Genomic DNA, 25170 nt, shown 5'->3' on the forward strand with positions numbered 1-25170 from the left:
GTCAGGGCAATGAATGGAATGACTGCATGAAATAGTGAACATGTTAAAAAATCCAGTAAACAATAATGAGAACAGGTGAGGAATGAGGATCAGGGTAATGAATGGAATGACTGCATGAAGTAGTGAACATGTTAAAAATGCAGTTAACAAGCGTGAGAACATGAGAAGAATGAAATGACTGCATGAAGGAGTGAACATGTTAAAAATCGGTTAACAAGAGTGAGAACATGAGAAGAATGAAGGTCAGGGCAATGAATGAAGTGACTGCATGAAATAGTGAACATGTTAAAAATGCAGTTAAAAGAGTGAGAACATGAGATGAATGAGGGTCAGGGTAATGAATGGAATGACTGCATGAAGTAGTGAACATGTTAAAAATGCAGTTAACAAGAGTGAGAACATGAGAGGAATGAGGGACAGGGCAATGAATGAAGTGACTGCATGAAATAGTGAACATGTTAAAAATGCAGTTAAAAGAGTGAGAACATGAGATGAATGAGGGTCAGGGTAATGAATGGAATGACTGCATGAAGTAGTGAACATGTTAAAAATGCAGTTAACAAGAGTGAGAACATGAGAGGAATGATGGTCGGGGCAATGAATGGAATGACTGTGTGAAAGAGTGAACATGTTAAAAAATCCAGTTAACAATAATGAGAACAGGTGAGGAATGAGGATCAGGGTAATGAATGGAATGACTGCATGAAGTAGTGAAAGTGTTAAAAATGCAGTTAACAAGAGTGAGAACATGAGAGGAATGAGGGTTGGGGCAATGAAAGGAATGACTGCATGAAATAGTGAACGTGTTAAAAATGCAGTTAAAAGAGTGAGAACATGAGAGGAATGAGGGTCAGGGCACTGAATGGAATGACTGCATGAAATAGTGAACATGTTAAAAAATCCAGTAAACAATAATGAGAACAGGTGAGGAATGAGGATCAGCGTAATGAATGGAATGACTGCATGAAGTAGTGAACATGTTAAAAATGCAGTTAACAAGCGTGAGAACATGAGAGGAATGAGGGTCAGGGTAATGAATGGAATGACTGCATTAACAAGTGAACATGTTAAAAAATCCAGTTAACAGTAATGAGAACAGGTGAGGAATGAGGATCAGGGTAATGAATGGAATGACTGCATGAAATAGTGAACATGTTAAAAAATTCAGTAAACAATAATGAGAACAGGTGAGGAATGAGGATAGGGGAATGAATGGAATGACTGCATGAAGTAGTGAACATGTTAAAAATGCAGTTAACAAGAGTGAGAACATGAGAGGAATGAGGGTCAGGGTAATGAATGGAATGACTGCATGAAGTAGTGAACATGTTAAAAAATGCAGTTAACAAGAATGAAAACATGCGAGGAACGAGATAACAGTTTGGGTCCTATTTTTCAATTCACTCATTCATGCCAGTCAATTTGCTGCCATGGAGACGAGGCGGCCATGTCTCTTGAGCCCCTCCATTAGCATGAGAAGCGCTACACTAGCATTGAGTGTTTGTCCGCATGAATCACCTCTGATTGAGCCATCCACACCATGGCCATCAATGGCCACTTTATTAGGCACGAGCTGAAGACTCCATGGCGGCGCCCTCCAACCACAAGAGAGGCTATTTTCTGCCCTCCTGCGAATGGGAGCGCATGACTCACGTCACCTTTGGTCCTCAAATTGACAAATCAGAACCTGAATGAGCTCACTGCCTTTGTGACGTACTGAAGTGCGTTCATGGATTCATTAATGAAGGAGTGTGTGACGTAGCATGCGGGGTGAAAGGGAAGGCAGTTGTGTCCCTCTTTGGAAACTCTCATGGTGTAGAGCAGGGGTCACCAATGTGGTCAATTGTATAGAATATGTACTGTACTGTGTAAACCAGAGGTCACCAACCCGGTGCCCGCGGGCACCAGGTAGCCCGTAAGGACCCGATGAGTGACCCGCTGGCCTGTTCTAAAAATATCTCAAATAGCAGCACTTACCAGTGAGCTGCCTCTATTTTTTAAAGTGTATTTATTTACAAGGAAGCTGGTCTCGCTTTGCTCGACATTTTTAATTCTGAGAGACAAAACTCAAAAAGAATTTGAAAATCCAACAAAATATTTTAAAGACTTGGTCTTCGCTTGTTTAAATAAATTCATTTATTTTTTGACTTTGCTTCTTATAACTTTCAGAAAGACAATTTTAGAGAAAAAATACAACCTTGAAAATGATTTTAGGATTTTTAAACACACATACCTTTTTACCTTTTAAATTCCTTCCTCTTCTTTCCTGACAATTTAAATCAATGTTCAAGTAAATGTATTTTTTTGATTGTGAAGAATGATAAATACATTTTAATTTAATTCTTAATTTAAGCTTCTGTTTTTTCGACAAAGAGTATTTGTGAAATATTTCTTCAAACTTAATATGATTAAAATTCAAAAAAATTATTCTAGCAAATCTAGAAAATCTGTAGAATCAAATTTAAATCTTACTTCAAAGTATTTTGAATTTCTTGGGAGTTCAAACCCCGGCCGAGTCATACCAAAGACTATAAAAAAAATGGGAGCCATTACCTCCCTGCTTGGCACTCAGCATCAAGTGTTGGAATTGGGGGTTAAATCACCATAAATGATTCCCGGGCGCGGCACCGCTGCTGCCCACTGCTCCCCTCACCTCCCAGGGAGTGAACAAGGGAATGGGTCAAATGCAGAGGACAAATTACTTTACTTCTTTTAAAAAAATTGTTCTGGAAAATATAGGAGAAATAATGATTTGTCTTTGTTAGAAATATATATTTGTTATATATTCTAACAAAGTGCAGATTGGATTTTAACCTATTTAAAACATATCATCAAAAATATATATTTATTGTGATAAATCATTAGGATGATCAGTGTTTCCACAAAGATAAATATAATTAATTATTAATAATAACATAGAGTTAAAGGTAAATTGAGCAAATTCGCTATTTCTGGCAATTTATTTAAGTGTGTATCAAACTGGTAGCTCTTTGCATTAATCAGTACCCAGGAAGTAGCTCTTGGTTTCAAAAAGGTTGGTGACCCCTGGTGTAGAATGTGTCTTTTCTTTTCCAACATTATTGTTTTGGTTCCAACATGTTTAACGACTAGATGAGGCAGTTCCTGAGGGAACTGAATGTGAACGCTCCAATGCTGAAGTTGAACTGAAATGCTGACAGAATGTAGTATGAATGTAAGAATAATTTGAATGTTGAAGAGTTTAAATTTCCAGGAAAACTGGACTTTGGTATGGAACTAGGGAAAGTGTGAGTTTGAATGTCCAGGATGAGTGGACTATGTTGATGTTGGAATGGTTTGAATAGGTTGAAAAATGTGGGAATTGTGGAACTTGGAAAAATGTTCTATTCATTCCAATGGGAACTTCCTGGAAATTTGGCAATTTTGGTAAAAGCGGGATTTTGTTGAACATGATTAATAGCATGAATGTCCTGAATCGGTTGGTGTTGGAATTGTTTTAATCGGTCAAGAAATGTTGAAGTAGTTAATTTTAAATTGAGAAATGGTATTATGGAATTCCTGGAGTTTCGGGAAAACTGGGAATTTTTCTAGTTCCTAAACTAACTTGCTTTTTTTTTGCCCTGAATAAGAAACATGTTTTGACGGTGGAACAGTTGAAAAAAGGAAAAAGGAAAAGGAGTAGTTGAACAAAAAAGGTTGGAAATAGGGTTGGAAAAAAAAAACAGGTATTCCAGGAAATGTGTTGAACGTGGAAAAATGGTAGTTTGAATGTCCAGGATGAGTGGAATGTGTTGATGGTGGTTTGAATCGGTTGAAAAATGTGGTAATAGTGCAACTTGGAAAAATCTCCATTCATTCCAATGGGAACTTCCGGAAATTTGGGAATTTTGGGAAAAGCAGGATTTTCGGGGAAAATTATTAGGAGCATGAATGTCCTAAATGAGCTGAATTGGTTGGTTTTGGAATTGTTAAAATCGGGAAATAAATGTTGAAGTAGTAAATGGTATTAAGGAATTTCGGGAAAATCTGGATTTTTTTTTGAAAATTGTCAAAAACTTAAATGTTCTAAATGAGTTGAAATAGTTGGTGTTGAAATTCATCAAATCGGTGGCGAAATGTTGAAGTGGTAACATGCTGAATTGAGAAATGGGATTACGGAATTCCTGGATTTTCGGGAAAACCGGGAATTTTTCCAGTTAAAAAAAACAGCTTTGTTTTTTTGTCGTCAATAAGAGGAATAATTTGACGGTGGAACGGTTGAAGTGGGTTGAAAAATGTGGGAAGAGTAGTCGCCGGAAAAAAGGGTGGAAATAGGGCTTTAGAAAACCTGGAATTCTGGAAAATCCTGGAATTTCTTTGAGCTTGCAAAAAGGGTAGTTTGAATTTCCAGAATGGTGGAATATGTTGAAGGTGGATTGGTGTGAATCGGTTGAGTATCGGAATTTGGCTTGGAATTTAAGAAGTGTTAGTTTGAATGTCCAGGATGAGTGGAATGTGGTAATGTTGGAATGGTTGAATAGGTTGAAAGATGTAGGAATTGTGCAACTTGGAAAAATGTCCCATTCATATCAATGGGAACTTCCTGAAAATTTGGGAATTTTGGGAAAAGCGGGATTTTGGGGAAAATGATTAGGAGCATGAATGTCCTGAATGAACTGAACTGGTTGGTGCTGGAATTGTTTAAAACGGGCAAGATATGCTGAAGTAGTAAATGGTGTTAGGGAATTTTGGGAAAATCAGGAATTTTTTGGAAAATCGGAAAAACTAGATTGTTATGAATGAGTTGAAATGGTTGGTGTTGGAAGCGGTGGAGAAATGGTGAACTAGTAACATGTTGAATTGAGAAATGGGATTACGTCATTCCTGGATTTTCGGGAAATTTTCCAGTTCAAAAAAACACTTTGGTTTTTGTCCTGATTAAGAGGAATGTTTTCACGATGGAACAGTTGAAGTGGGTTGAAAAATGTGGGAGTAGTTGTCGCCGGAAAAAACGGTGAAATTTGGGCTTTTGAAAAAAACAGGATTTCTGGAAAATCCTGGAATTTCTTTGAGGTTGGAAAAGGGGTAGTTTGAATTTCCAGAATGGTGGAATATGTTGAAGGTAGAATGGTGTGAATCGGCTGGAAAATGTAGAAATGGTGGAAGTTTGAAAAACGGCCAATTCATTTTGAATGGGGAAAAATGTCCAGAAAAACCCGGAATTCAGGGAATTTTTGGGAATTTCTCTATTGTAGAATAGGCTGAACAGTTTGAATCGGGTGAAAAATGTGGAAGGTAGAGCGTGCCAATATCTGGAGTAGAAGAAGTAGTTTAAATATGTGTGAATGTTGTGGAGCATTCACACATATTTAAATCTGGAGAAGAGGTAGAAGAAGAAGTTTAAATATGTGTGAATGTTGTGGCGCATACACATATATTTAAATCTGGAGAAGAAGAAAAAGAAGTTTAAATATGTGTGAATGTTGTGGCGCATACACACAATAAACATGAGGAACATCACCTTGACACTTTTCAACGAAAAGGAGAAGGAAGAAGCCTCCTGGTCTCATGGATCCAGGTCACTATTTTCCAAAACGGCAATGAAAGAATACTTAGAAATTCAAACAACAACATTACAGCCTCCAAATGTGTGAAAGAAACCAGACTTAATAACAATAACGCAGTTGTGGACAAAATCACACGTGTTTACTTCTCTCCCGAGAAGGCATTTGCATCCTATTCGATGATGTGGATAGCAAGATGGTGGCTGCAGGGGGCGCCGTTAAGACAGATACAGTAGATGGATAGGTAGCAGATCTATTTTTAGAAAGAGCAGCTTCTCTCACGTGTCTGCTGCAGGATGCTTCGCGCGCCCTATTCATTCATTCGTTCATTCATTCATCATTTGACGTGGCATCAGAATGGAGATTTACGGCTGGATGGTGATAATCCCTTCATTGTCATTGTGTGTGTTTTTACTGCTGACCTCCATCCACCAGAAGAAGCTCAATGTTCTCTTGCTGCTCCAAAATGAGACGTTCAAGTGCCTCCTGGAATGAAAGACAAAATAAGCCCAGTTCACTAACAAGCGCCCAGATAAATAATCATGAAATATTGTCAGGCGTTCTTCGATGCAACACTCTCACCCCCCCTCCCTCGCCGGGCTCGGTGACTCCATCTACGTCGATCCGCTGGCTCCGCCCCTTACTCGGTTTTGTCCAAATCGGGCTTTTTGCGTCGCCGGAGCTCCCGACTCCATCCCTACGTCATCAGCGGGGAGAGGGAGCTGACGTCGGGGGCAGAGTCACCGAGAGGAGAGGGAGGGAGGGATGGAGGCGGGAGCTCCAGCATCCACTGATGTGAGACATCTCTCTCATCCTCCTCCCTCCTTCTTCTTACGTCGGCGTTGCTGCGTCGAGGGGGCCCCCCCGGTCCCAGGCTATATAAGAGACCTGCGAGCAGAGTCTCCCCTCAAACACACTCGCTGGATCCGGACTTCGGTGCCGAGAGACGTGGCGAGCACAGCCGCCCCGTTCAGCCGCTCTCCACCCGGGGAGGAGAGGAGGGCAGACGCTCACAAGCTCCACCAAATACATTTCTCTGGAAAAGGAGGCGCAATGAAAGTGCAATAACATCCCTGCAGTAGACACCTGTGAGGAGGGCTTTCCAGCTTCTTCTTTTCTTGGGAGCTCCCAGCCTGCACTGCAGCGTCAAGCCAGCATGTATCGCTCCACCAAGGGAGCGTCCAAGGCTCGACGGGACCAGATCAACGCCGAGATCCGGAACCTGAAGGACTTGTTGCCCATCTCCGACACGGACAAAGCCCGGCTGTCGTACCTGCACATCATGTCTCTGGCCTGCATGTACACCAGGAAGTCCGTCTTCTTCACTTCAACGGGTAAGAGAGCGTCAACAAGTGTGCGGGAAAATGCTGTCCGCGGTGCTGGAACCTGCATGGTCGCTGTCCGTGGTGCTGATGTCTTATCGCACCTTAATCCAGGGGCGCCAAACTCATTTTACATCGGGGACCACGGAGGAAAATCCACTCCCAAGTGGCACGTTCTGAAATTGTAAAAATCATAATGTTATAGTTTTTATTTACAATGACCTGTTGCGCTTAATAGTGTATATATATATATATATATGCTTATTTATATTTTATGAACAAATCATGTGATAATGTTGGGAGTATAACTGTCCTACTCAATATGACGAGTTATTTAAACATACCGTATTTCCTTGAATTGCCCCAGGGGTATATACCTTGAATTACTGCCAGGTCAAACTTGCTTCGCAAAATAATTAGTGCAAGCTTAGTATTAACGCCTGGTTAAACTCGTGACACTTGCCCTCTTAGCATTTTAAAAATGGAGGAGGCGGATTTCAATACTGGTAATTTGAAATTGCATAAAGGGAAGAAGATTAAGAGCTATTCAGTAGGATTTAAGGTCCAAGCTTACATCACACTCACATTTTTACTGCATGCCTTTGGTAAGTGCTGGAGTGAGAAGGTTTTAAAATAATTAGCGCATGCTTACTTTTACCGCATGCCTTTGGTAAGCGCAGGAGTGAGAAGAGGTTTTAAATTAAATGGCGCCCCGGCGGCAATTGAAGGAAATACAGTAAAACACGCAATGTGTCTAAAAATGCCTCACATTATGTATCTGCTTGAGTTTTACTAAAAACATATTGTTTTGTAAAGTTTGCCAACACAAAAATGTGTTTTCTACTCAATCTTCTTAAGATCCTGAGATCAATTTTCAATCAAGATGAAAAAAATATGTCAAAATCCAATTATAGTATGTTATTTAAGTGGTTTAATCATTTTCCTCGACCATATTTGCCAACCCTCCCGGATTTTCCGGGAAACTCCCAAAATTCAGCGCCTCTCCCGAAAACCACCCGGGACCAATTTTCTCCCGAAAATTCAGGCGGAGCTGGAGACCACGCCCCCTCCAGCTCCATGCGGCACTGAGTGAGGACAGCCTGTTTTCACGTCCGCTTTCCCACAATATAAACAGCGTGTCTGCCCAATGACGTTAAATCTGTAGAATGATCGAGGGCGAGTTCTTGGTTTCTTATGTGGGTTTATTGTTAGGCAGTTCCATTAACGTCCTCCCAGCGCGGTAACAACACACAACAACAGCAGTCACGTTTTTGTCTACCGTAAAGCAGTTAGTCTGCCGTAAACAGCAATGTCGTGACACTCTTAAACAGGACAATACTACCATCTGGTGCTGGTTGGCGCCTTGCATGGCAGCTCCCTCCATCAGTGTGTGAATGTGTGTGTGAATGGGTAAATGTGGAAGTAGTGTCAAAGCGCTTTGAGTACCTTGAAGGTAGAAAAGCGCTATACAAGTACAACCCATTTATTTATTTATTTATTTATCTACTGCACATGCATATGTGACAATAACATCTACGGCTCCTCCTCTCTTAACCACACACCTAACCCCGCCCCCCACCTCCCGAAATCGGAGGTTTTCAAGGTTGGCAAGTATGTCCTCGACTGATGTACTAACATCACGTGGTTGATTTTGTACATATATATACAAAGATACAAATAATTGGTATTGCGACATCTGGTGGACACATTGAGAACAGCAGTTTCTTTCAATTAAACATTTAGGGTTAATTTGTTGTACTTAGCAACGTACACGTGACACCCCTGCTTTAACCAATTATCCCCTGTGCTTTGACAACATCTAGAGGCGGACGGAGCGTCCAGCGAGCGGAGCGCGGGCTTCCTCTCCTTCCGCGAGCTGTCCGACTTGATGCAGGCGCTGCCGGGCTTCCTGATGCTGCTGACGGGGGAAGGGAAGCTGGTCTACCTGTCTGACAGCGTCTCCGAGCACCTGGGTCACTCCATGGTGAGTCCCCCTTCCCCCGCCCTCCCCGTTAAAGATGAGCACTTTTGGCTTCATCTGGTGTGTGGCGGCAGGTGGACCTGGTGGCGCAGGGGGACAGCGTGTACGACATCATCGATGCCTCGGACCAGCTGACCATGAGGAACAACCTGTCGAGATCCACCTCCACCGAGATGGGTGAGGAGACGGAACAATGTCGATGCTTCTTTTAGACCTCGTGAGTCCTGACAGTATGTTTATCTCCCAACCCCCCCTTCACAGATCGCCTATTCCGCTGTCACTTCAACACCTCCAAGTCGGTGCGCAGGCAGAGCGCTGGGAACAAGCTGGTTCTGATCCGAGCTCGCTGCCTCTCTGCTCACTCCGCCTCCCCGACCACGACCACCGCGTCCTACTGGTCCTCCAATCCAGTCTGGGTGTGCTTCTGCTCCCCTTTGGAGCACCAACCCACCCAGTCCGGCGAGTCCAGTGCTCCTCTGGGTGACACCAATCTATTCCTGGCCTCCTTTCACTCCCAGCATGGTCGCGACATGAGGCTACAGGCCGCCCAGGACAGGTACACTGGCACAATCATCAACAATGGGCATTATCTGTGAGATTGTGTGTGTGTGTAATGAGTAAAGCAGTCCACTGACTCACACACGGCCGCCCACTCTCTCCCCTGCAGTGTGAGCGCTTATCTGGGCTTTGATGTGGCAGCTTTACGTTCCTGCTCCTGGTACAGCCTCCTACACCCCCAGGATCTGTCACATGCTTCTACTCAACACCGTAGCCTGCGTAAGTCCGCTCGCACATACACACACACACACACACACACACACACACACACACACACACACACACAGACACACACACACACACACACACACACACACACACACACACACACACACACACACACACACACACACACACACACATTCTTGTATTTGTTACTTTCTTGAGACCTCCGAACCATGCCTATCTCTTGAGGACCACCCTTTCTAGGGTAATATATTTACAAATATGTAAATATTTGTGTCCACAACATTAATCATATATAATATAAAAAAAGCTTGTTGTGAAAAACGAGATGGAATTTCACAAGAAAAACGTAGAATTTCGGCGGTATTAGAATAAAAGTCGTCATTTTTACTCAACCAGAGTCAAAATTGCACAAGAGAAACGGAACGTTTGTGCAATGTTATGATAAAAGTTGGAATTTTACTCAATCACAGTCGCAATTTTACAAGAACAGCTCCAAATTTGTGCAATTTCATGAAAAGAGTCGCAACTTTACTCGACAAACGTTACAATTTTATGAGAAAACTTTAACACTTTGGCAATATTATAATAATAATCGGTACTTTACTCAAACCATTTCACTGTTTTAGAAAAACAACAAAAACATTGGCAATACTGTGATAAGTCAGAATTTTACATGACAAATGTCACCATTTTGCTATAAAAAATTTTACATGAAAAAGTAATAATTTAACATAAAAAAAGTAATAGTTTGACGAGAAAATATTGCTATATTACAGAAACAATATGAAAAATTGTTCCCAATTTTATAAGAAAAAAGTCTACACATTGTGAGAAAAAGACTGCTTTTAGTTCATTTTATTTTATTTGTATTGTTTGTAATTGGTTTTAGTCTTCATTATTTACTTCAAGTCATTACAGTATGTCTCTATATACATATTTATTTTTTAATAAAGTTTGGCCAAAAGGGGCACATTTTAATTTTTTACACACACTTGTTATTTCATATGTCGTTGTTTTTTTGCAATTGTTTTTTAATCTTAATTATTTACTTCAAGTTATTACATTATGTCTTTATATATATATTTATTTATTTATTTAAATACATTTTGGACAAAGGGGGGCGCATTTCCGTTTCTTACAGACACTTGTTATTTCATATGTTGTTGGTTTTTTTTTGCAATAGTTTTTTAATCTTAATTATTTGCTTCAAGTTATTACAGTATGTCTCTATATACATATTTATTTATTTCTTTAAATCAGTTTTGGCCAAAGAGTGGGGGCGCATTTCCGTTTCTTACACACACTCGTTATTTCATATGTTGAACAGAGGGGGAGCACTTTTAAAACAGACACAGTCAATTTGAAAAATCCCTGCTTTTTGGGACCACCCTCATTTTGACACATGTCACCAGCAGGGGTGCAAATGAGACATTGTCTATTAGATGCAATGTTATTGGGACTATGATTTATGTCATCACTTGTTCACACCTCCTCATAGGGAGGATACTTTTCCTTCTTCATGTCTCAAGAAGGGCAGAAATACAAGAACACACTCACACACACACCATGCCCACTGATGCCCTACTGGAAAAGAAGAGCGAGATAAAAAATGGGGGAGGATGATTAATGGGATTACTAACTCCGGCTATGACTCAACAGTGCGAGAGGGAGGAGAGGGCCGGGCTGAGATGGTGGTGCGCGTACAAGCTCAGGACCAGACGTGGGTTTGGATCTACATGGTGCTCCAGCTGCAGCCCGGAGAAATCCCCATCAGCAGCAGCAACTACGTCATCAGGTACGCCTGCACCTGTTGCTGTAGTAACAATATGGACGCCATTGAGACGAAGAAGTTGTACATGTAATGCATGTGATGATGAATGGAGGGTGAATAGTTTGAGTCAAAAGATGTCTCCTAGCCAATCAGTGACTTACTTGTAATAATCTAAACTTGGTCCTAACACGTCCTTGGTCTCCCCCCCGCAGCGAGTCGGAGGCTTGGTCCGTGCGTCAGCAGCTGAGCTCCGAGCAGAGTCAGCTCAGCCTGGTTCTCAGCGCCGGCCCCTCCCAACAGGAGGGCGCCGGCCTCCAGTCTCCGGAGACCCTCTCCAGCCCGGACCAGGTCTTCACCCCGGGCAGCAGCGGCCTGTCCGGCCAGTCCTTCGACTTCAGCACGGCGGGCTGCAGCGTGGCGTCCTCCGACGAGCGCGGGAGCTTGGCTGCCGAGGCGGTGCGGCCGGAGGGGGAGCCGCGCTCCAGCATCTCCTCCCTGGAGGAGGACGCCTTCTTCCAGCCGCCTCCCGTGCGCAGCAGCAGCCCCTCCTCCCCCACCCCGCTCACGGTGGAGACGGTGTCCGACTTGGACTTTTTAACGCAGAACATCCTCATGCCGCCCTCCTTTGAGCTGGACCCCCCGCTGCCGTCCCTCCCGCTGCCGCTCCCCCCGGTGCCTACCTCGGCTCAGCAGACCAAGGAGTTTGTGTGCACCCCTCCTTACACCCCCCACATTGGAGGGGCGAGCTTCCCGTTCGGGGAACCCCTCTTCAGCTTCGACCCCACCGGCACCACCACGCCGCCCCCCTCTGCCACTACAGCCACCGCCACCACCTCCCTTGCCCCCTCTGCGTCATCCTCGGCGCCTCCCACCACCGCCTCCAGCCCCGCCCCCACCAGCAACCTGTCCACCAAGCTCCCGCTCAGCCTTTCCACCCCCTCCACGGAACTCCTCTTCCCGGTGGAGCCCTGCTGCGGAGCACTGTATGAAAAACTGCCGCCCACCCCGGACAGCCCCGGAGACGACGACTGCACGGTGATGACCCTCCCTGAGGTCCGGGGTCCGCTCTATGTCGACGTACCCTTGGGGCCTCTTCAGTGTCCCCCCGAGGGCCTCCTCACCCCTGAGGCGTCCCCTGGCAAACAGCCCTGCCTCGCCTTCTTCTCCCTGGAGCGGGAGCGTGAGAAGGAGAGGGCGGAGATCTCCCTCCTGGCCCAGCACATCAGCTCCTTGGCCGAGGGCTTCTACCTGGACCCGCTCCTGTCCAAACTCTCTCCAATGTCCCCCTCCTCCTCGCCTCCCTCGCCCTTTCTGTCTTCTGCAGACTCCGCCGACTCGGTCCAAGTGCTGCGGGAGTTTTATCCCATCAAAGCGTGGCGAGGTCTGGACATCTTCATGGAGGACGACGACTCTCTGTTTGAAGAGAGCGTCCTAGAAACTCTCCTCCAAGACGTCCCTCCTCAGTCCGAACCCTCCAGTCCGGTCTCTCCCCAGACCCCTGTGTGCTGGCACAAGGCCTCCCGGTTTGAGGAGGCGGGCCAATTCTGTAGCGTCCAATCGGCGCAAGCTAACTCTGCGGAGGTGTGCGGGGAGACCGAGGTGAGCATGGAGGAGGAGCAAGCGGAGGAAGCCATGGAGATCGAGGCGGCGTCTTCCCCGATGTCATCCTGCTCGTCTGTGCCTCCTCTGCTCCTCACCGCCTCGCCGGGGCCCGTCGTCGCCACTAGCGCATCCTCCACGCCGGCCGTCTCCCCCGCACCCGTCTCCTGCGCCCAGTCCCTCCTGGAGGAGCTGGCCGTCCTGGAGCCCATGTTTGGGGCAGCTGCCTCCATCGCCCCTGGTTTAGGGCAACAACCTGAGTTGTATCAACTCCAGCGTCATCCATCGCCACAGTGCTTCCACAAAGGTGAGATCCCGCCCACTTACTCCTATGTTTGTCACCCACATCACCCTGAAAACACTGACTTTTGCCTCTCTTTCTTCTTTTGTCTTCCAGATGGGAGTGGAAGCATCCCTCCGTTCTAAAATAAGTCTGTGACTTACTTCATCGAGTATGGCATATTGTCATATTTTGTGGAGACACTTTTACTGCAAAGTAAAACATATTTAAGTGTATAAATATACATAATGTATATACAACTACATGTCTCCCGGGAACAAAAAAAATGGCCTTGCTATTTTTCCCCCAACCATGAAGCTGGTTACTCCTACACAACATTCCCACCACAACAACAATAAGGGCCCCCGACTGACTTGAGTCCTGAGTCCATGTGGTGTCTCCTGCTTCAGATACCAGCTCTGAACTCGTTAAGCCTTGTTTGACTTAAGACATGCATTTGTATTCACTCGTAGTGAAAAAGAAAAAAGGTTGTAAACTTGACAAAAAAAAAAATGTTTTTACAGTTGAATTTTAGCTTTTTTTTTTTTGCAGCAACGCAAACTCAAAACTCAAAAGAAAAAAAAAAGCTACCATGAACGCTCTTTGACTTTTTTTCTGAATCTGAATCAATAGCACATCCATATATCCATTTTATATCGCTTATCCCTATCCGGGTTGCGGGGGGTGCTGGAGCCTATCTCAGCTGCACTCGGGCGGCAGGCGGTGTACACCCTGGACAAGTCGCTATCTCATTTTTTTTCCTGAGGGAACTCTCCTGAAGGAATCAGTAAAGTACTACCTATCTATCTCATCACTAGGACCCACACAGATAGACAACATTCACACTCACACACTAGGGGACCATTTAGTGTGGCCATTGCCACAAAATGACCCACTTTTGAATTTTGAGTTTGCAGCTTGAAACATTCCAATGTGCGTCCGCCATCTGCCTGCCATCTACCTTCTGTGTGCGATGTGCAAGCAACCAAGCATGCGGAGACTCCAAGTTGGTGCCGCTCTCTCCTCGTACTTGTACATTAAGACTCTGAATGTTGGACTTTGGTTCGGGGGTTCTGGATAATCCGGGCAGCATCAATATTTGCCATGCTGCGTGCGGCTGCTTATCAAGAAAAGTGACATCGCGCCTCCGCGCGGTGCGTGGCGGCTTTATCGACTTCCACGCCGACGAACGATTCTTCTTTTTTGAGAGGGGTTAGGGGGCGTTACTCGGGACTATCATCCGCCCGAGCCACGCGGCCGGGGGATGGTACTATTCCCACGGTGCGGACGCGCTCACGTAGAATTGTCTACGGTCAAGTAAAGGATTGATTCCTACGTTCTAGCTATTAATGGCTAACTTAATATACGTGTCAATACTGTGCTGTGTGTGTGCGTGACACTGGAGGAAGCTATTTTGCATTACGAGCAAGTTCTTTACAAGAAGGTTGTGCACATTTGTATGAAGAAGTTTGTACATATGAGATTTATATGAATACAGAATGGACATTGTGGACCAGTGTTCTATTGTGTTGCTAATAAGTGTATTTGATTGTCCACAAATGCATTTATAATAAAGTGCACTTAAAGGCCTACTGAAATGAGATTTTCTTATTTAAACAGGGATAGCAGGTCCATTCTATGTGTCATACTTGATCATTTCGCGATATTGCCATATTTTTGCTGAAAGGATTTACTAGACAACATCGACAATAAAGTTCGCAACTTTTGGTCGCTAATAAAAAAACCTTGCCTGTACTGGAAGTAGCAGACGATGTGCGCGTGACGTCACGGGTTGTGGAGCTCCTCACATCTGAACATTGTTTACAATCATGGCCACCAGCAGCGAGAGCGATTCGGACCGAGAAAGCGACAATTTCCCCATTAATTTGAGCGAGGATGAAAGATTCATAGATGAGGATAGTGAGAGTGAAGACTTTAAAAAAAAAAAAAAAAAAAAAAAAAAGACGAAGGCAGTGTGAGCGATCCAGATGTTATTAGACACATTTACTAGGATAATTCTGGAAAATCTGCTTATTGTGTTACTCGTGTTTTACTCAGATTATATAGTCATACCTGAAAGTCGGAGGGGTGTGGTGACCGCCAGTGTCTCTGAGGGAAGCCACGGAGGAGCCAAGAAAGTCGCAGCTGCCTCTTTGACAGCTGCACGAGGAACGACACAAGCTCATGTCTACGGTAATAGCCGACTTATTAGCACAATTTTCTCACCGAAACCTGCCGGTTGACATGTGGTAGAGAACCATGTTCGCTTGACCGCTTTGTTCCATATTAAAGCTTCACCGTCATCTTTAGGGCATGCAAACAAAGAAACACCGGCTGTGTTTGTGTTGCTACAGCCGGCTGCAATACACCACTTTCCACCAACATCTTTCTTCTTTGTAGTCTCCATTATTAATTGAACAAATTGCAAAAGATTCAGCAACACAGATTTCCAGAATACTGTGTAATTATGCGATAAAAACAGACTACTTTTAGCCGTGATCGGTGCTGGAAAAACATGTCCGCTACAACCGGTGACATCACAAGCACGCGTCATCATTCCGCGACATTTTCAACAGGATACTTCGCGGGAAATATAAAATTGCAATTTAGTAAACTAAAAAGGCCGTATTGGCATGTGTTGCAATGTTAATATTTCATCATTGATATATAAACTACCAGACTGCGTGGTCGGTAGTAGTGGGTTTCTGTAGGCCTTTAATGCGGCTGATGTGTCGTCACAGTCAAGCCCCACCCCCTCACTCTCTCTTGCATCAGCATCATCATCAGCATCATCCTCGCCTCCTTTTTTTTCTTCCCCCTGGAGCGCGTTTCGCTCGGCAACAGCGCTGACGCACACGCATGATGAGACAGAATGAGACTCTGTCTGACTCAGAGTGACGCACGCCGGGCTTTGTGCGTACGCGCGTGCGCACTCGCTCATGGCGCAACGACTGTGATGATGATGATAATGATGATGATAATGATGACACACGCACTTTTACAAAAAGCACACTTACCCACATTCGCCGGCTGCACCTGTGAGGCTCCATGTCCATATATAGGCATTCCTGCTCGGTCTATTCTCAGCATCCGTTCAGCAGGGGAGGGCTGGAGTGAGGAGACAAAGGGAGTTAAATTTAGAGGTACAGTAAGGAGGACCGATGGAGAGAGGATGCCAGAAACCATCAATGGCGACAAATTACATTAGAAAAAAAAAAAAAAAACTGGAAAAAAACACAGCAGACATGCTTAAATCCTTTTCTTTTATAAGTAAATCACTATTCAGGTGATTTATTATAAAATAGAATATAATAGAATAGAAATTACTTTGTTGATCCCTGGGGGAAATTCAGCACCACAGTTCGCTCACAATAAATAAATAAACACTTAGGTCTTTTTTTTACATGTGAATATTATAAATAGTCTATAATAAAGCATTATTCCCAGGTAAATAATATAAATACAGTCTATTATACAGCATTATTCACATGTGAATAATATACAGTCTAAAATACAGCATTATTCACATGTAAGTATTATAAATACAGTCTATTATACAGCATTATTCACATGTGAATAATATAAATACAGTCTAAAATACAGCATTATTAACAGGTAAATAATATAAATACAGTCTATTATACAGCATTATTCACATGTGAATAACATAAATACAGTCTATTATACAGCATTATTCACATGGGAATGACATAAATACAGTCATTATATAGCATTATTCACATGTGAATAACATAAATACAGTCCATTATACAGCATTATTCACATGGGAATGACATAAATACAGTCATTATATAGCAATATTCACATGTGAATAATGTAAATACAGTCTATTATACGACATTATTCACATGTGAATAACAGTCTATTATACAGCATTATTCACACGTGAATAATATAAATACAGTTTATTATACAGCATTATTCACATGTGAATAACATAAATACAGTCTATTATACAGCATTATTCACATGGGAATAACATAAATACAGTCATTATATAGCATTATTCACATGTGAATAATGTAAATAAAGTCTATTATACGGCATTATTCACATGTGAATAACAGAAATTGTCTATTATACAGCATTATTCACACGTGAATAATATAAATACAGTCTATTATACAGCATTATTCACATTAATAATTCAAATACAATCTATACTTATACATATTATATATACTGTACATTTTATATGGAACACATGTCCTATTAAATTTAGAGGTACAGTAAGGAGGACTGATGGAGAGAGGATGCCAAAAAACATCAATGGAGACAAATTAGAAAAAACAACAACCTGGAAAACACAGCACAGCAGACTTGCTTAAATCCTATCCTGTTACAAGTAAATCACTATTCAAGATAAAAAAACCAAAAAAAAACCAGGTGATTTATTATAGAATAGAATAGAAAGTACTTTATTGATCCCTGGAAGAAATTCAGCATCACAGTTCGCTCACAATAGACAATAAACACTTAGGTACTTTTTACATGTGAATAATATAAATACAGTCTATTATACAGCATTACTAACATGTGACTAATATGAACAGTCTATTATACAGCATTTTTCACATGTGAATAACAATATTATACAGCATTATTCACATTTGAATAATATAAATACAGTCTATTATACAGCATTACTCACATGTGAATAATATAAACAGTCTATTATACAGCATTTTTCACATGTGAATAACAATATTATACAGCATTATTCACATTTGAATAATATAAATACAGTCTATTATACAGCATTATTTACATGTGAATAATATAAATACAGTCTATTATACAGCATTATTTACATGTGAATAATATAAATACAGTCTATTACACACAGCAAAATTCACATGTAAATAACATTATATTATACAGTAGGGCTGGGCGATATATCGATATAAACGATGTATTGCAGGTTTGTCTCTGTGCGATATAGAAAATGACTACATCGTAATATTCGATTATATGTTCTCACACAGTTGCTTTTAGCTGCGGGCATTACATTACTGGCGTTTCTCACTCCTCCTCGCCTCTCCTTCTCACAGAGACGGAAAACAAGTCCACCTTCTTGCATATGTCACATACTGTCGCGCGTCTAGCGTCATACGCTCTCGCCGAGCAGAGAGGTAGCAGCGTGGCTAACGTTAGCTGAGGCAGGTTGCACAAGCAGAGCTGAGCGGAGCTTGTGACATTACAAGAGAGAGAAGGTGCAAAACTGATCACAAGTGGAGGAAGAACAATAAATGCCCAAAATAAAGAGCAGGGGATCCATCATCTACAAAAAGGTAGCAACACTATTAATTTGGTCTTTCATTTAAAAAGTCACCCGTGACAGAATAAAGAGTATTTATTAAATACAGTTTTGGTCAACTGACTTAGTTGTGATTTCCCTCCCTGCATGAAAGTTTTAAAGTAGCATATATGAATGCAGTATGAAGAAGAATGTTTTAATGTAGACACATAGAACCATCATACTGCTGTGATTATATGCATCAAGTGTTCATTCAAGGCCAAGGCAAAATATCGTAATATATATAGTATATTGCAATATGGCATAAGAATATCACAATATTAATAAAAGCCAATATCGCCCAGCCCTATTATACAGCATTATACACATGTGAATAATATAAATACAGTCTATTATACAGCATTATTCACATGTGAATATAAATACAGTCTATTATACAGCATTATTCACATGTGAATGATATAAATACAGTCTATTATACAGCATTATTCACATGTGAATAATATAAATACAGTCTATAATACAGCATTATTCACATGTGAATAATATAAATACAGTCTATTAGAGCACTATTCACATGTGAATAACATAAATACAGTCTATTATACAGCATTATTCATATGTGAATAATATAAATAGAATCTATTAAACAGCATTATTCACATGTGAATAATATAAATACAGTCAATTATACAGCATTATTCACATGTGAATAGCATATTATACAGCATTATTCACATCTGAATAATATATTATACAGCATTATTCACATGCGAGTAATATAAATACAGTCTATTATACAGCATTATTCACATGTGAATAATATACAGTTTATACTTATACATTTATTATATTTACATTTTATATAGAACACATGTACTATTAAATTTTGAGGTACAGTAAGGAGGACTGATGGAGAGAGGATGCCAAAAACATAAATGGCGACAAATTACATTAGAAAAAAAAACGTGTAAAACACAGCAGACATGCTTGAACCATATCTTGTTACAAGTAAATCACTATTTAGGATAAAAAAATATTTTTTACATTTTAAATAGAACACATGTCCCATTAAAGCAGGGGTGTCCAAAGTGCGGCCCGCGGGTTATTATTTAACAGCCCCACGGCACATTTTAAGAATACAATTGAAAAAAATTAAAAACAAAAAGTGGTATAAAAGAGCAAACAGGTGAAATGTAACAATAAATTGTTGCAATGCTTACTCTCATAACACAAAGCTGCCATGCAGGCTGTTTCTTTCTTTTAAAAAAAAGAATCAAAATCAATGTCATTTTGATTTATTGACCTATTCAAGGCTCCGATTACGTCACATTAAATATTCCACTTTGAAATATTGTTTGGGGAAAATGTTGCATATTTTGTGATTTGCCATATAAAAAAACTGAGCTGTTTTTTTTTTTTTTTTTAAAGAATGGCCTAAAACAAACAAAAAACATAAACAACAATAAAACTAATAATTGACAGATAGATCTGAAGTTGATCTCGAGATTATTGTGCTAAAAGTAAACAGTAAAAAAAAAATATGAAATTTATTTTCTAACACTTTAATGAGTAGGACACTTTTGGATCCCCAATTATTTGTGTGTGATTTGTATTCAAGTGTCATTGCTCAAAAAATAATAATGGATCAAAATCCAAAATTAAGGCTCCAATTATTATATAATCTCAAATATTCGACCTAAAAATGTTATTGGGTGAAAATATTGCATATTTTGTTTTTTTTCCATTTTTCTTCCTAATGTTGATCCAGAGATTTAAAACTTGAATAATAATGAAAATAATAATACTGAATAATGACACTTTTTTTTACCAAAACCCTTTGGGGTCACCGGGATCATAACTGAGTGGAGGCATAAATGTATATTGTTTATACATATATTGTATTGTTTTTTTTAAATAAAAATTATGAAAATGGCCCCCGCTTGCTGATTTTTCAGTGTGCGGCCCTCAGTGGAAAAAGTTTGGACACCCCTGTATTAAAAGTGTGCGTTTTGTTCAAGACCGACCTTCTGCGGCTGCGCGGGAGAGATGAGGATCCTGGGAACTGGTCCTCTGCTGCCACCGTCTGGTGGAAACGAAAACTGCACCCAAGCATATGAATGGAATACAGTTTTAAAATGTGTGACTTTTTGGCAGAAAAAATCACTTTTAAGATCCAACGTACCTTTAGAAAAGCAGAAATGTGAGGAGTTTGAAGTCGGACGGCAGCAGACTGGCCTTCAAAACCGCTAACAATTTAGCATGCTAGCAACACATATTACTTCCAGACCGATTCGTTTGGGAGTTGCTCACAGTTGGTGCACTGACATGTGGAAATAATAAAGTCATTGGAGAACTAAATTAGGCCTAAAAGAATAATACGGTTAGTTCAGTAGAGTAGTCAGGCAAGGACTAAAGTGACTAGAATGCTAACATGGCAGCAGGACTAACTCAATGATGTGCGGAGCGATACTAAAACATAATTTCCGCCAACACCACATCTTTACGCTGAAATATCGTATCCCACATCCAAAATATCGATATATTTGACACTTAAGTTATTTTTTAAGATAACGTACCTTTTTACCATGGGGTTACTAAAGTCACTAAATCATTAAAAACGTGATTGGGTAGGAACTACTTTTTCTTCCGCCCAGGTAAGTAAGTAAAAAAAGAGCTTTTATTAAATCTCCCCTCAGCCAATGAGAATTGGTGACGTCACTACCAAAGGTAAACCTGTTTTTTTATTTTCATAATATTCATCACGTAAATCAGGCGTTTCCAAAGTGCGGCCCGAGGGCCATTTGTGGCCTGCAGCTAATTTGTTAATTTATTTATTCTAAAAATACTATAATAAAAATTTAAAACATAAAAGAGTGTAATAAAAGAGTAAACAGTGACATGTAACAAGAAAAAAAAGGCAGTGTTGACACTAATAACACACGCCATGCGGACTGTTAAAGTTAAAGTCCCAATGATTGTCATGGGGGTAAATCACCATAATTGATTCCCCGGCGCGGCACCGCTGCTGCCCACTGCTCCCCTCACCTCCTTTCAACAGGGACCCAAACAAGTTTTGCATTGAATATTGAACAAGCAAGGCTTATATAACTTTATAGTGACATGCAAAATTGAGTTTCAAATAATAATAACAATATTTAAAAAATATGAATGGCATATCAAATAAAATTCAAATAAAAATTGAATGCATCTTTACTATTTGCAGCCTTCTGAGGTAAATATCAAAATAAACTTTTTCCACAGGCCAATAATACATTTGAAAGTAAAATAACAATAAGGAATGAATCAAACATTCAAGCCTTGAAGTAGCAAGAGAAAGTGAATGAATAAAACATTAATTATTGCTCAGTTTGCTACGCTGATTTGCTTAAACAACGCTTATAATAATAAAAATAATAATAATAATGGATTAGATTTATATTGCGCTTTCCTATTGTTAGATACTCAAAGCGCTCACAGAGCAGTGGGAACCCATCATTCATTCACACCTGGTGGTGGTAAGCTACATCTGTAGCCACAGCTGCCCTGGGATAGACTGACGGAAGCGTGGCTGCCAGTTTGCGCCTACGGCCCCTCCGACCACCACCAAACATTCACTTATCATTCATTCACCGGTGTGAGCGGCACCGGGGGCAAGGGTGAAGTGTCCTGCCCAAGGACATAACAGCAGCGACTTTGGATGTTAATAGGTGGGAAGCGAACCTGCAACCCTCAGGTTTCTGGCACGGCCGCTCTACCCACTACGCCATGCCGCCCAAACAACGCTTATACAACCTAATAGTGCAAAATCAACTTTCAAAAAACAAACTTAAAAACATCACATAAATACAATTTCTATTTGCAGCCTTCTAATGTAAATATCAACATTAACATTTTCCACATGCTAATACATTTGAAAATAAAATAATGAAGTGGTCGAGGAGTTGAGTTTATACCAAAAAGTCCTATTTTGGTTTCATCTGACCACATGACATTCTCCCAATCCTCTGCTGTATCATCCATGTATCCATTTTGGTATAAACTCAACTCCTCGTGTTTGGAGGAAGAAGAATACTAAGTTGCATGCCAAGAACACCACACCTACTGTGAAGCATGGGGGTGGAAACATCATGCTTTGGGGCTGTTTTTCTGCTAAGGGGACAGGACGATTGATCCGTGTTAAGGAAAGAATGAATGGGGCCATGTATCGTGAGGTTTTTGAGCCAAAACCTCCTTCCATCAGTGAGAGCTTTGAATGGTTGACCAAATACTTATTTTCCACCATAATTTACAAATAAATTCTTTAAAATTCCTACAATGTGAATTCCTGGATTTTTTATTTCACATTCTGTCTCTCACAGTTGAAGTGTACCTATGATGAAAATTACAGACCTCTGTCATCATTTTAAGTGGGAGAACTTGCACAATCGGTGGCTGACTAAATACTTTTTTGCCCCATATACGCACAAATATTCAATTGTTATTGTTGTGAATCTTTGGGCACCTCACCATTCGATTCATGAGAATTTGATTCACCATCAAAACTCGATTCAACACGATTCTCCATTCAAAGTGATTTTTACAATGTATTACTTGGTATAATTACAACACCTTAACAAAACAGCTTACAGGTTACAAAACCTCCCTTTGGCTGCTGACGTGCGACACATACAAATAGGCGTAGAGATGGCCTGAAAAAAGTTTGTTTAAAAGAAATAGTTAAAAAAAAAACGTAATAAATTATGATTTTTGAAAATTACTTAAAAAATTGGGATTCGAATGTGATGAAAAAAAACATTTTTTTTAGCACCCCTAATTATTATATACTAGTTTTGTCCTGATACCAATATTTTGGTACTGGTACCAAAATTATTTCAATACTTTTCTAAATAAAGGTACCATAAAAATGGCATTATTGTCTTTATTTGAACAAACAATCTTGGTGTACATGAAACATATGTTTATTATTTTAACTTAGTCCTTGAATAGAATATTGAACATACTAGAAAACTTGTCTTTTAGTAATAAGTAAACAAACAAAGACTCCTAATTAGTATGCAGTAACATATTGTCATTTATACACCTATGTTGTACACATTATTAAGGACAAACTGTATAAATGAATTATTAATCTACTTGTTCATTTACTGTTGATATCTGCTTATTTTCTGTTTCAACATGTTCTATCTACACTTCTGTTCAAATGTAATAATCACTTATTCTTCTCTTCTTTGATACTTTACATTAGTTGTGGGTGATACCACACATTAAGGTATCGATCTGATACCAAGTAGTTGCATAATCATACAATAAAATATGATACCTATCCATCCATCCATCCATTTTCTACCGCTTATTCCCTTTCGGGGTAGCGGGGGGCGCTGGCGCCTATCTCAGCTACAATCGGGCGGAAGGCAGGGTACACCCTGGACAAGTCGCCACCTCATCACAGGGCCAACACAGATAGACAGACAACATTCACACTCACATTCACACACTAGGGCCAATTTAGTGTTGCCAATCAACCTATCCCCAGGTGCATGTCTTTGGAAGTGGGAGGAAGCCGGAGTACCCGGAGGGAACCCACGCATTCACGGGGAGAACATGCAAACTCCACACAGAAAGATCCCGAGCCTGGATTTGAACCCAGGACTGCAGGAACTTCGTATTGTGAGGCAGACGCACTAACCCCTCGGCCACCGATACCTAATAAACCAATAATATGGTTAAAAAATACTGATGTAAAGGGTAGGTGTCACGCTGTTTTCTGTTTCAACATGTTCTATCTACACTTCTGTTAAAATGTAATAATCACTTATTCTTCTCTTCTTTGATACTTTACTTTAGTTCTGGATGATACCACACATTTAGGTATAGATGCAATACCAAGTAGTTACAGGATCATACATTGGTCATATTCAAAGTCCTCATGTGTCCAGGGATGTATTTACTGACTTGATATACATCTTGTCCATCCATTTCCTACCGCTTGTCCCTTTCGTACATTTAAGAAAAACAAAAGATGTTGCGATGCCAAAAATATCGACGTAATCATCGTAGTATTGACTATCGACCGGTGCTTTTCAGAGGCGGTATAGTACCGAATATGATTCATTAGTATCGCGGTACTATACTAGTACCGGTACACCGTACAACCTTACTATATACCATGTGATAGTTTGTACAAATAACAATAAATAATTATTTGCTTAACTTACCATTTCAAAGCAAGTTATCCATCAATTTGTACCTACAAAAATCAAAATGTGTAGGCAATAATATAATCGGGCGATTTTTCTTTTATATTCTTACCTTTACTGTTACAAGTGGCCCTCTCAGTGCCATGTGGCCCTCCAGGAAAACAAGTTCCACACTCCTGCAATAAAGTCATTCATTCATGTATTTATTTGACAGGGACAGTACAATAAAACAACCAAAGTACAAGAGACTTCTCGTCTCTGGTTAGGCTTTTAAACAAAAGTTGAGAAAAGTGGAAAAAACATATACAAGAAGGATTAATACAAGTACATAATAAAAAATAAAAAACATTGAAAATAATTGGCAACCAGTTCTGGGGACGGCGTGGGAGAGGGTTCCTGGTTCGATCCCCACCTTCTACCAACCTCGCCCCGTCCGTTGTGTCCTTGGGCAAGACATTCCACCCTTGCTC

General features: G+C 40.9%; 1 protein-coding gene and 1 long non-coding RNA gene across 2 annotated transcripts in view; one reads left to right on the forward strand and one right to left on the reverse strand.

The window, feature by feature from the left end:
* LOC133552786 (uncharacterized) overlaps positions 1–20941 on the reverse strand; it is a 29380-nt gene extending 8439 nt beyond the window's left edge. The window contains exons 1-5 of the long non-coding RNA XR_009806770.1: positions 20686–20941; positions 20528–20602; positions 16240–16330; positions 6105–7020; positions 5480–6008 (exon numbers count right to left, since the gene is read on the reverse strand). This is a non-coding gene — a long non-coding RNA (uncharacterized LOC133552786). The remainder of the gene's footprint in view (positions 1–5479; positions 6009–6104; positions 7021–16239; positions 16331–20527; positions 20603–20685) is intronic.
* npas4a (neuronal PAS domain protein 4a) lies at positions 6383–14920 on the forward strand. Its single transcript, XM_061900256.1, has 8 exons — positions 6383–6856; positions 8668–8828; positions 8900–9002; positions 9087–9381; positions 9493–9602; positions 11232–11367; positions 11556–13249; positions 13340–14920. Exons 1-8 carry the CDS (start codon positions 6679–6681, stop codon positions 13366–13368), a joined length of 2706 nt encoding a protein of 901 aa, XP_061756240.1. The 5' UTR covers positions 6383–6678; the 3' UTR covers positions 13369–14920.
* Positions 20942–25170: the final 4229 nt, after the last annotated feature.

The sequence above is a fragment of the Nerophis ophidion genome, linkage group LG05 (genome assembly GCF_033978795.1).
Source record: "Nerophis ophidion isolate RoL-2023_Sa linkage group LG05, RoL_Noph_v1.0, whole genome shotgun sequence".
Taxonomy (NCBI): domain Eukaryota; kingdom Metazoa; phylum Chordata; class Actinopteri; order Syngnathiformes; family Syngnathidae; genus Nerophis; species Nerophis ophidion.

Excerpts from the sequence above, each read along its gene's own strand:
- npas4a (XM_061900256.1), top strand. The coding sequence starts at position 6,679 with ATGTATCGCTCCACCAAGGGAGCGTCCAAGGCTCGACGGGACCAGATC. Across the intron at positions 8,829-8,899 it reads AGCACCTGGGTCACTCCATG|GTGGACCTGGTGGCGCAGGG; the intron begins GTGAGTCCCCCT and ends GTGTGGCGGCAG. Across the intron at positions 9,382-9,492 it reads CTACAGGCCGCCCAGGACAG|TGTGAGCGCTTATCTGGGCT; the intron begins GTACACTGGCAC and ends TCTCCCCTGCAG.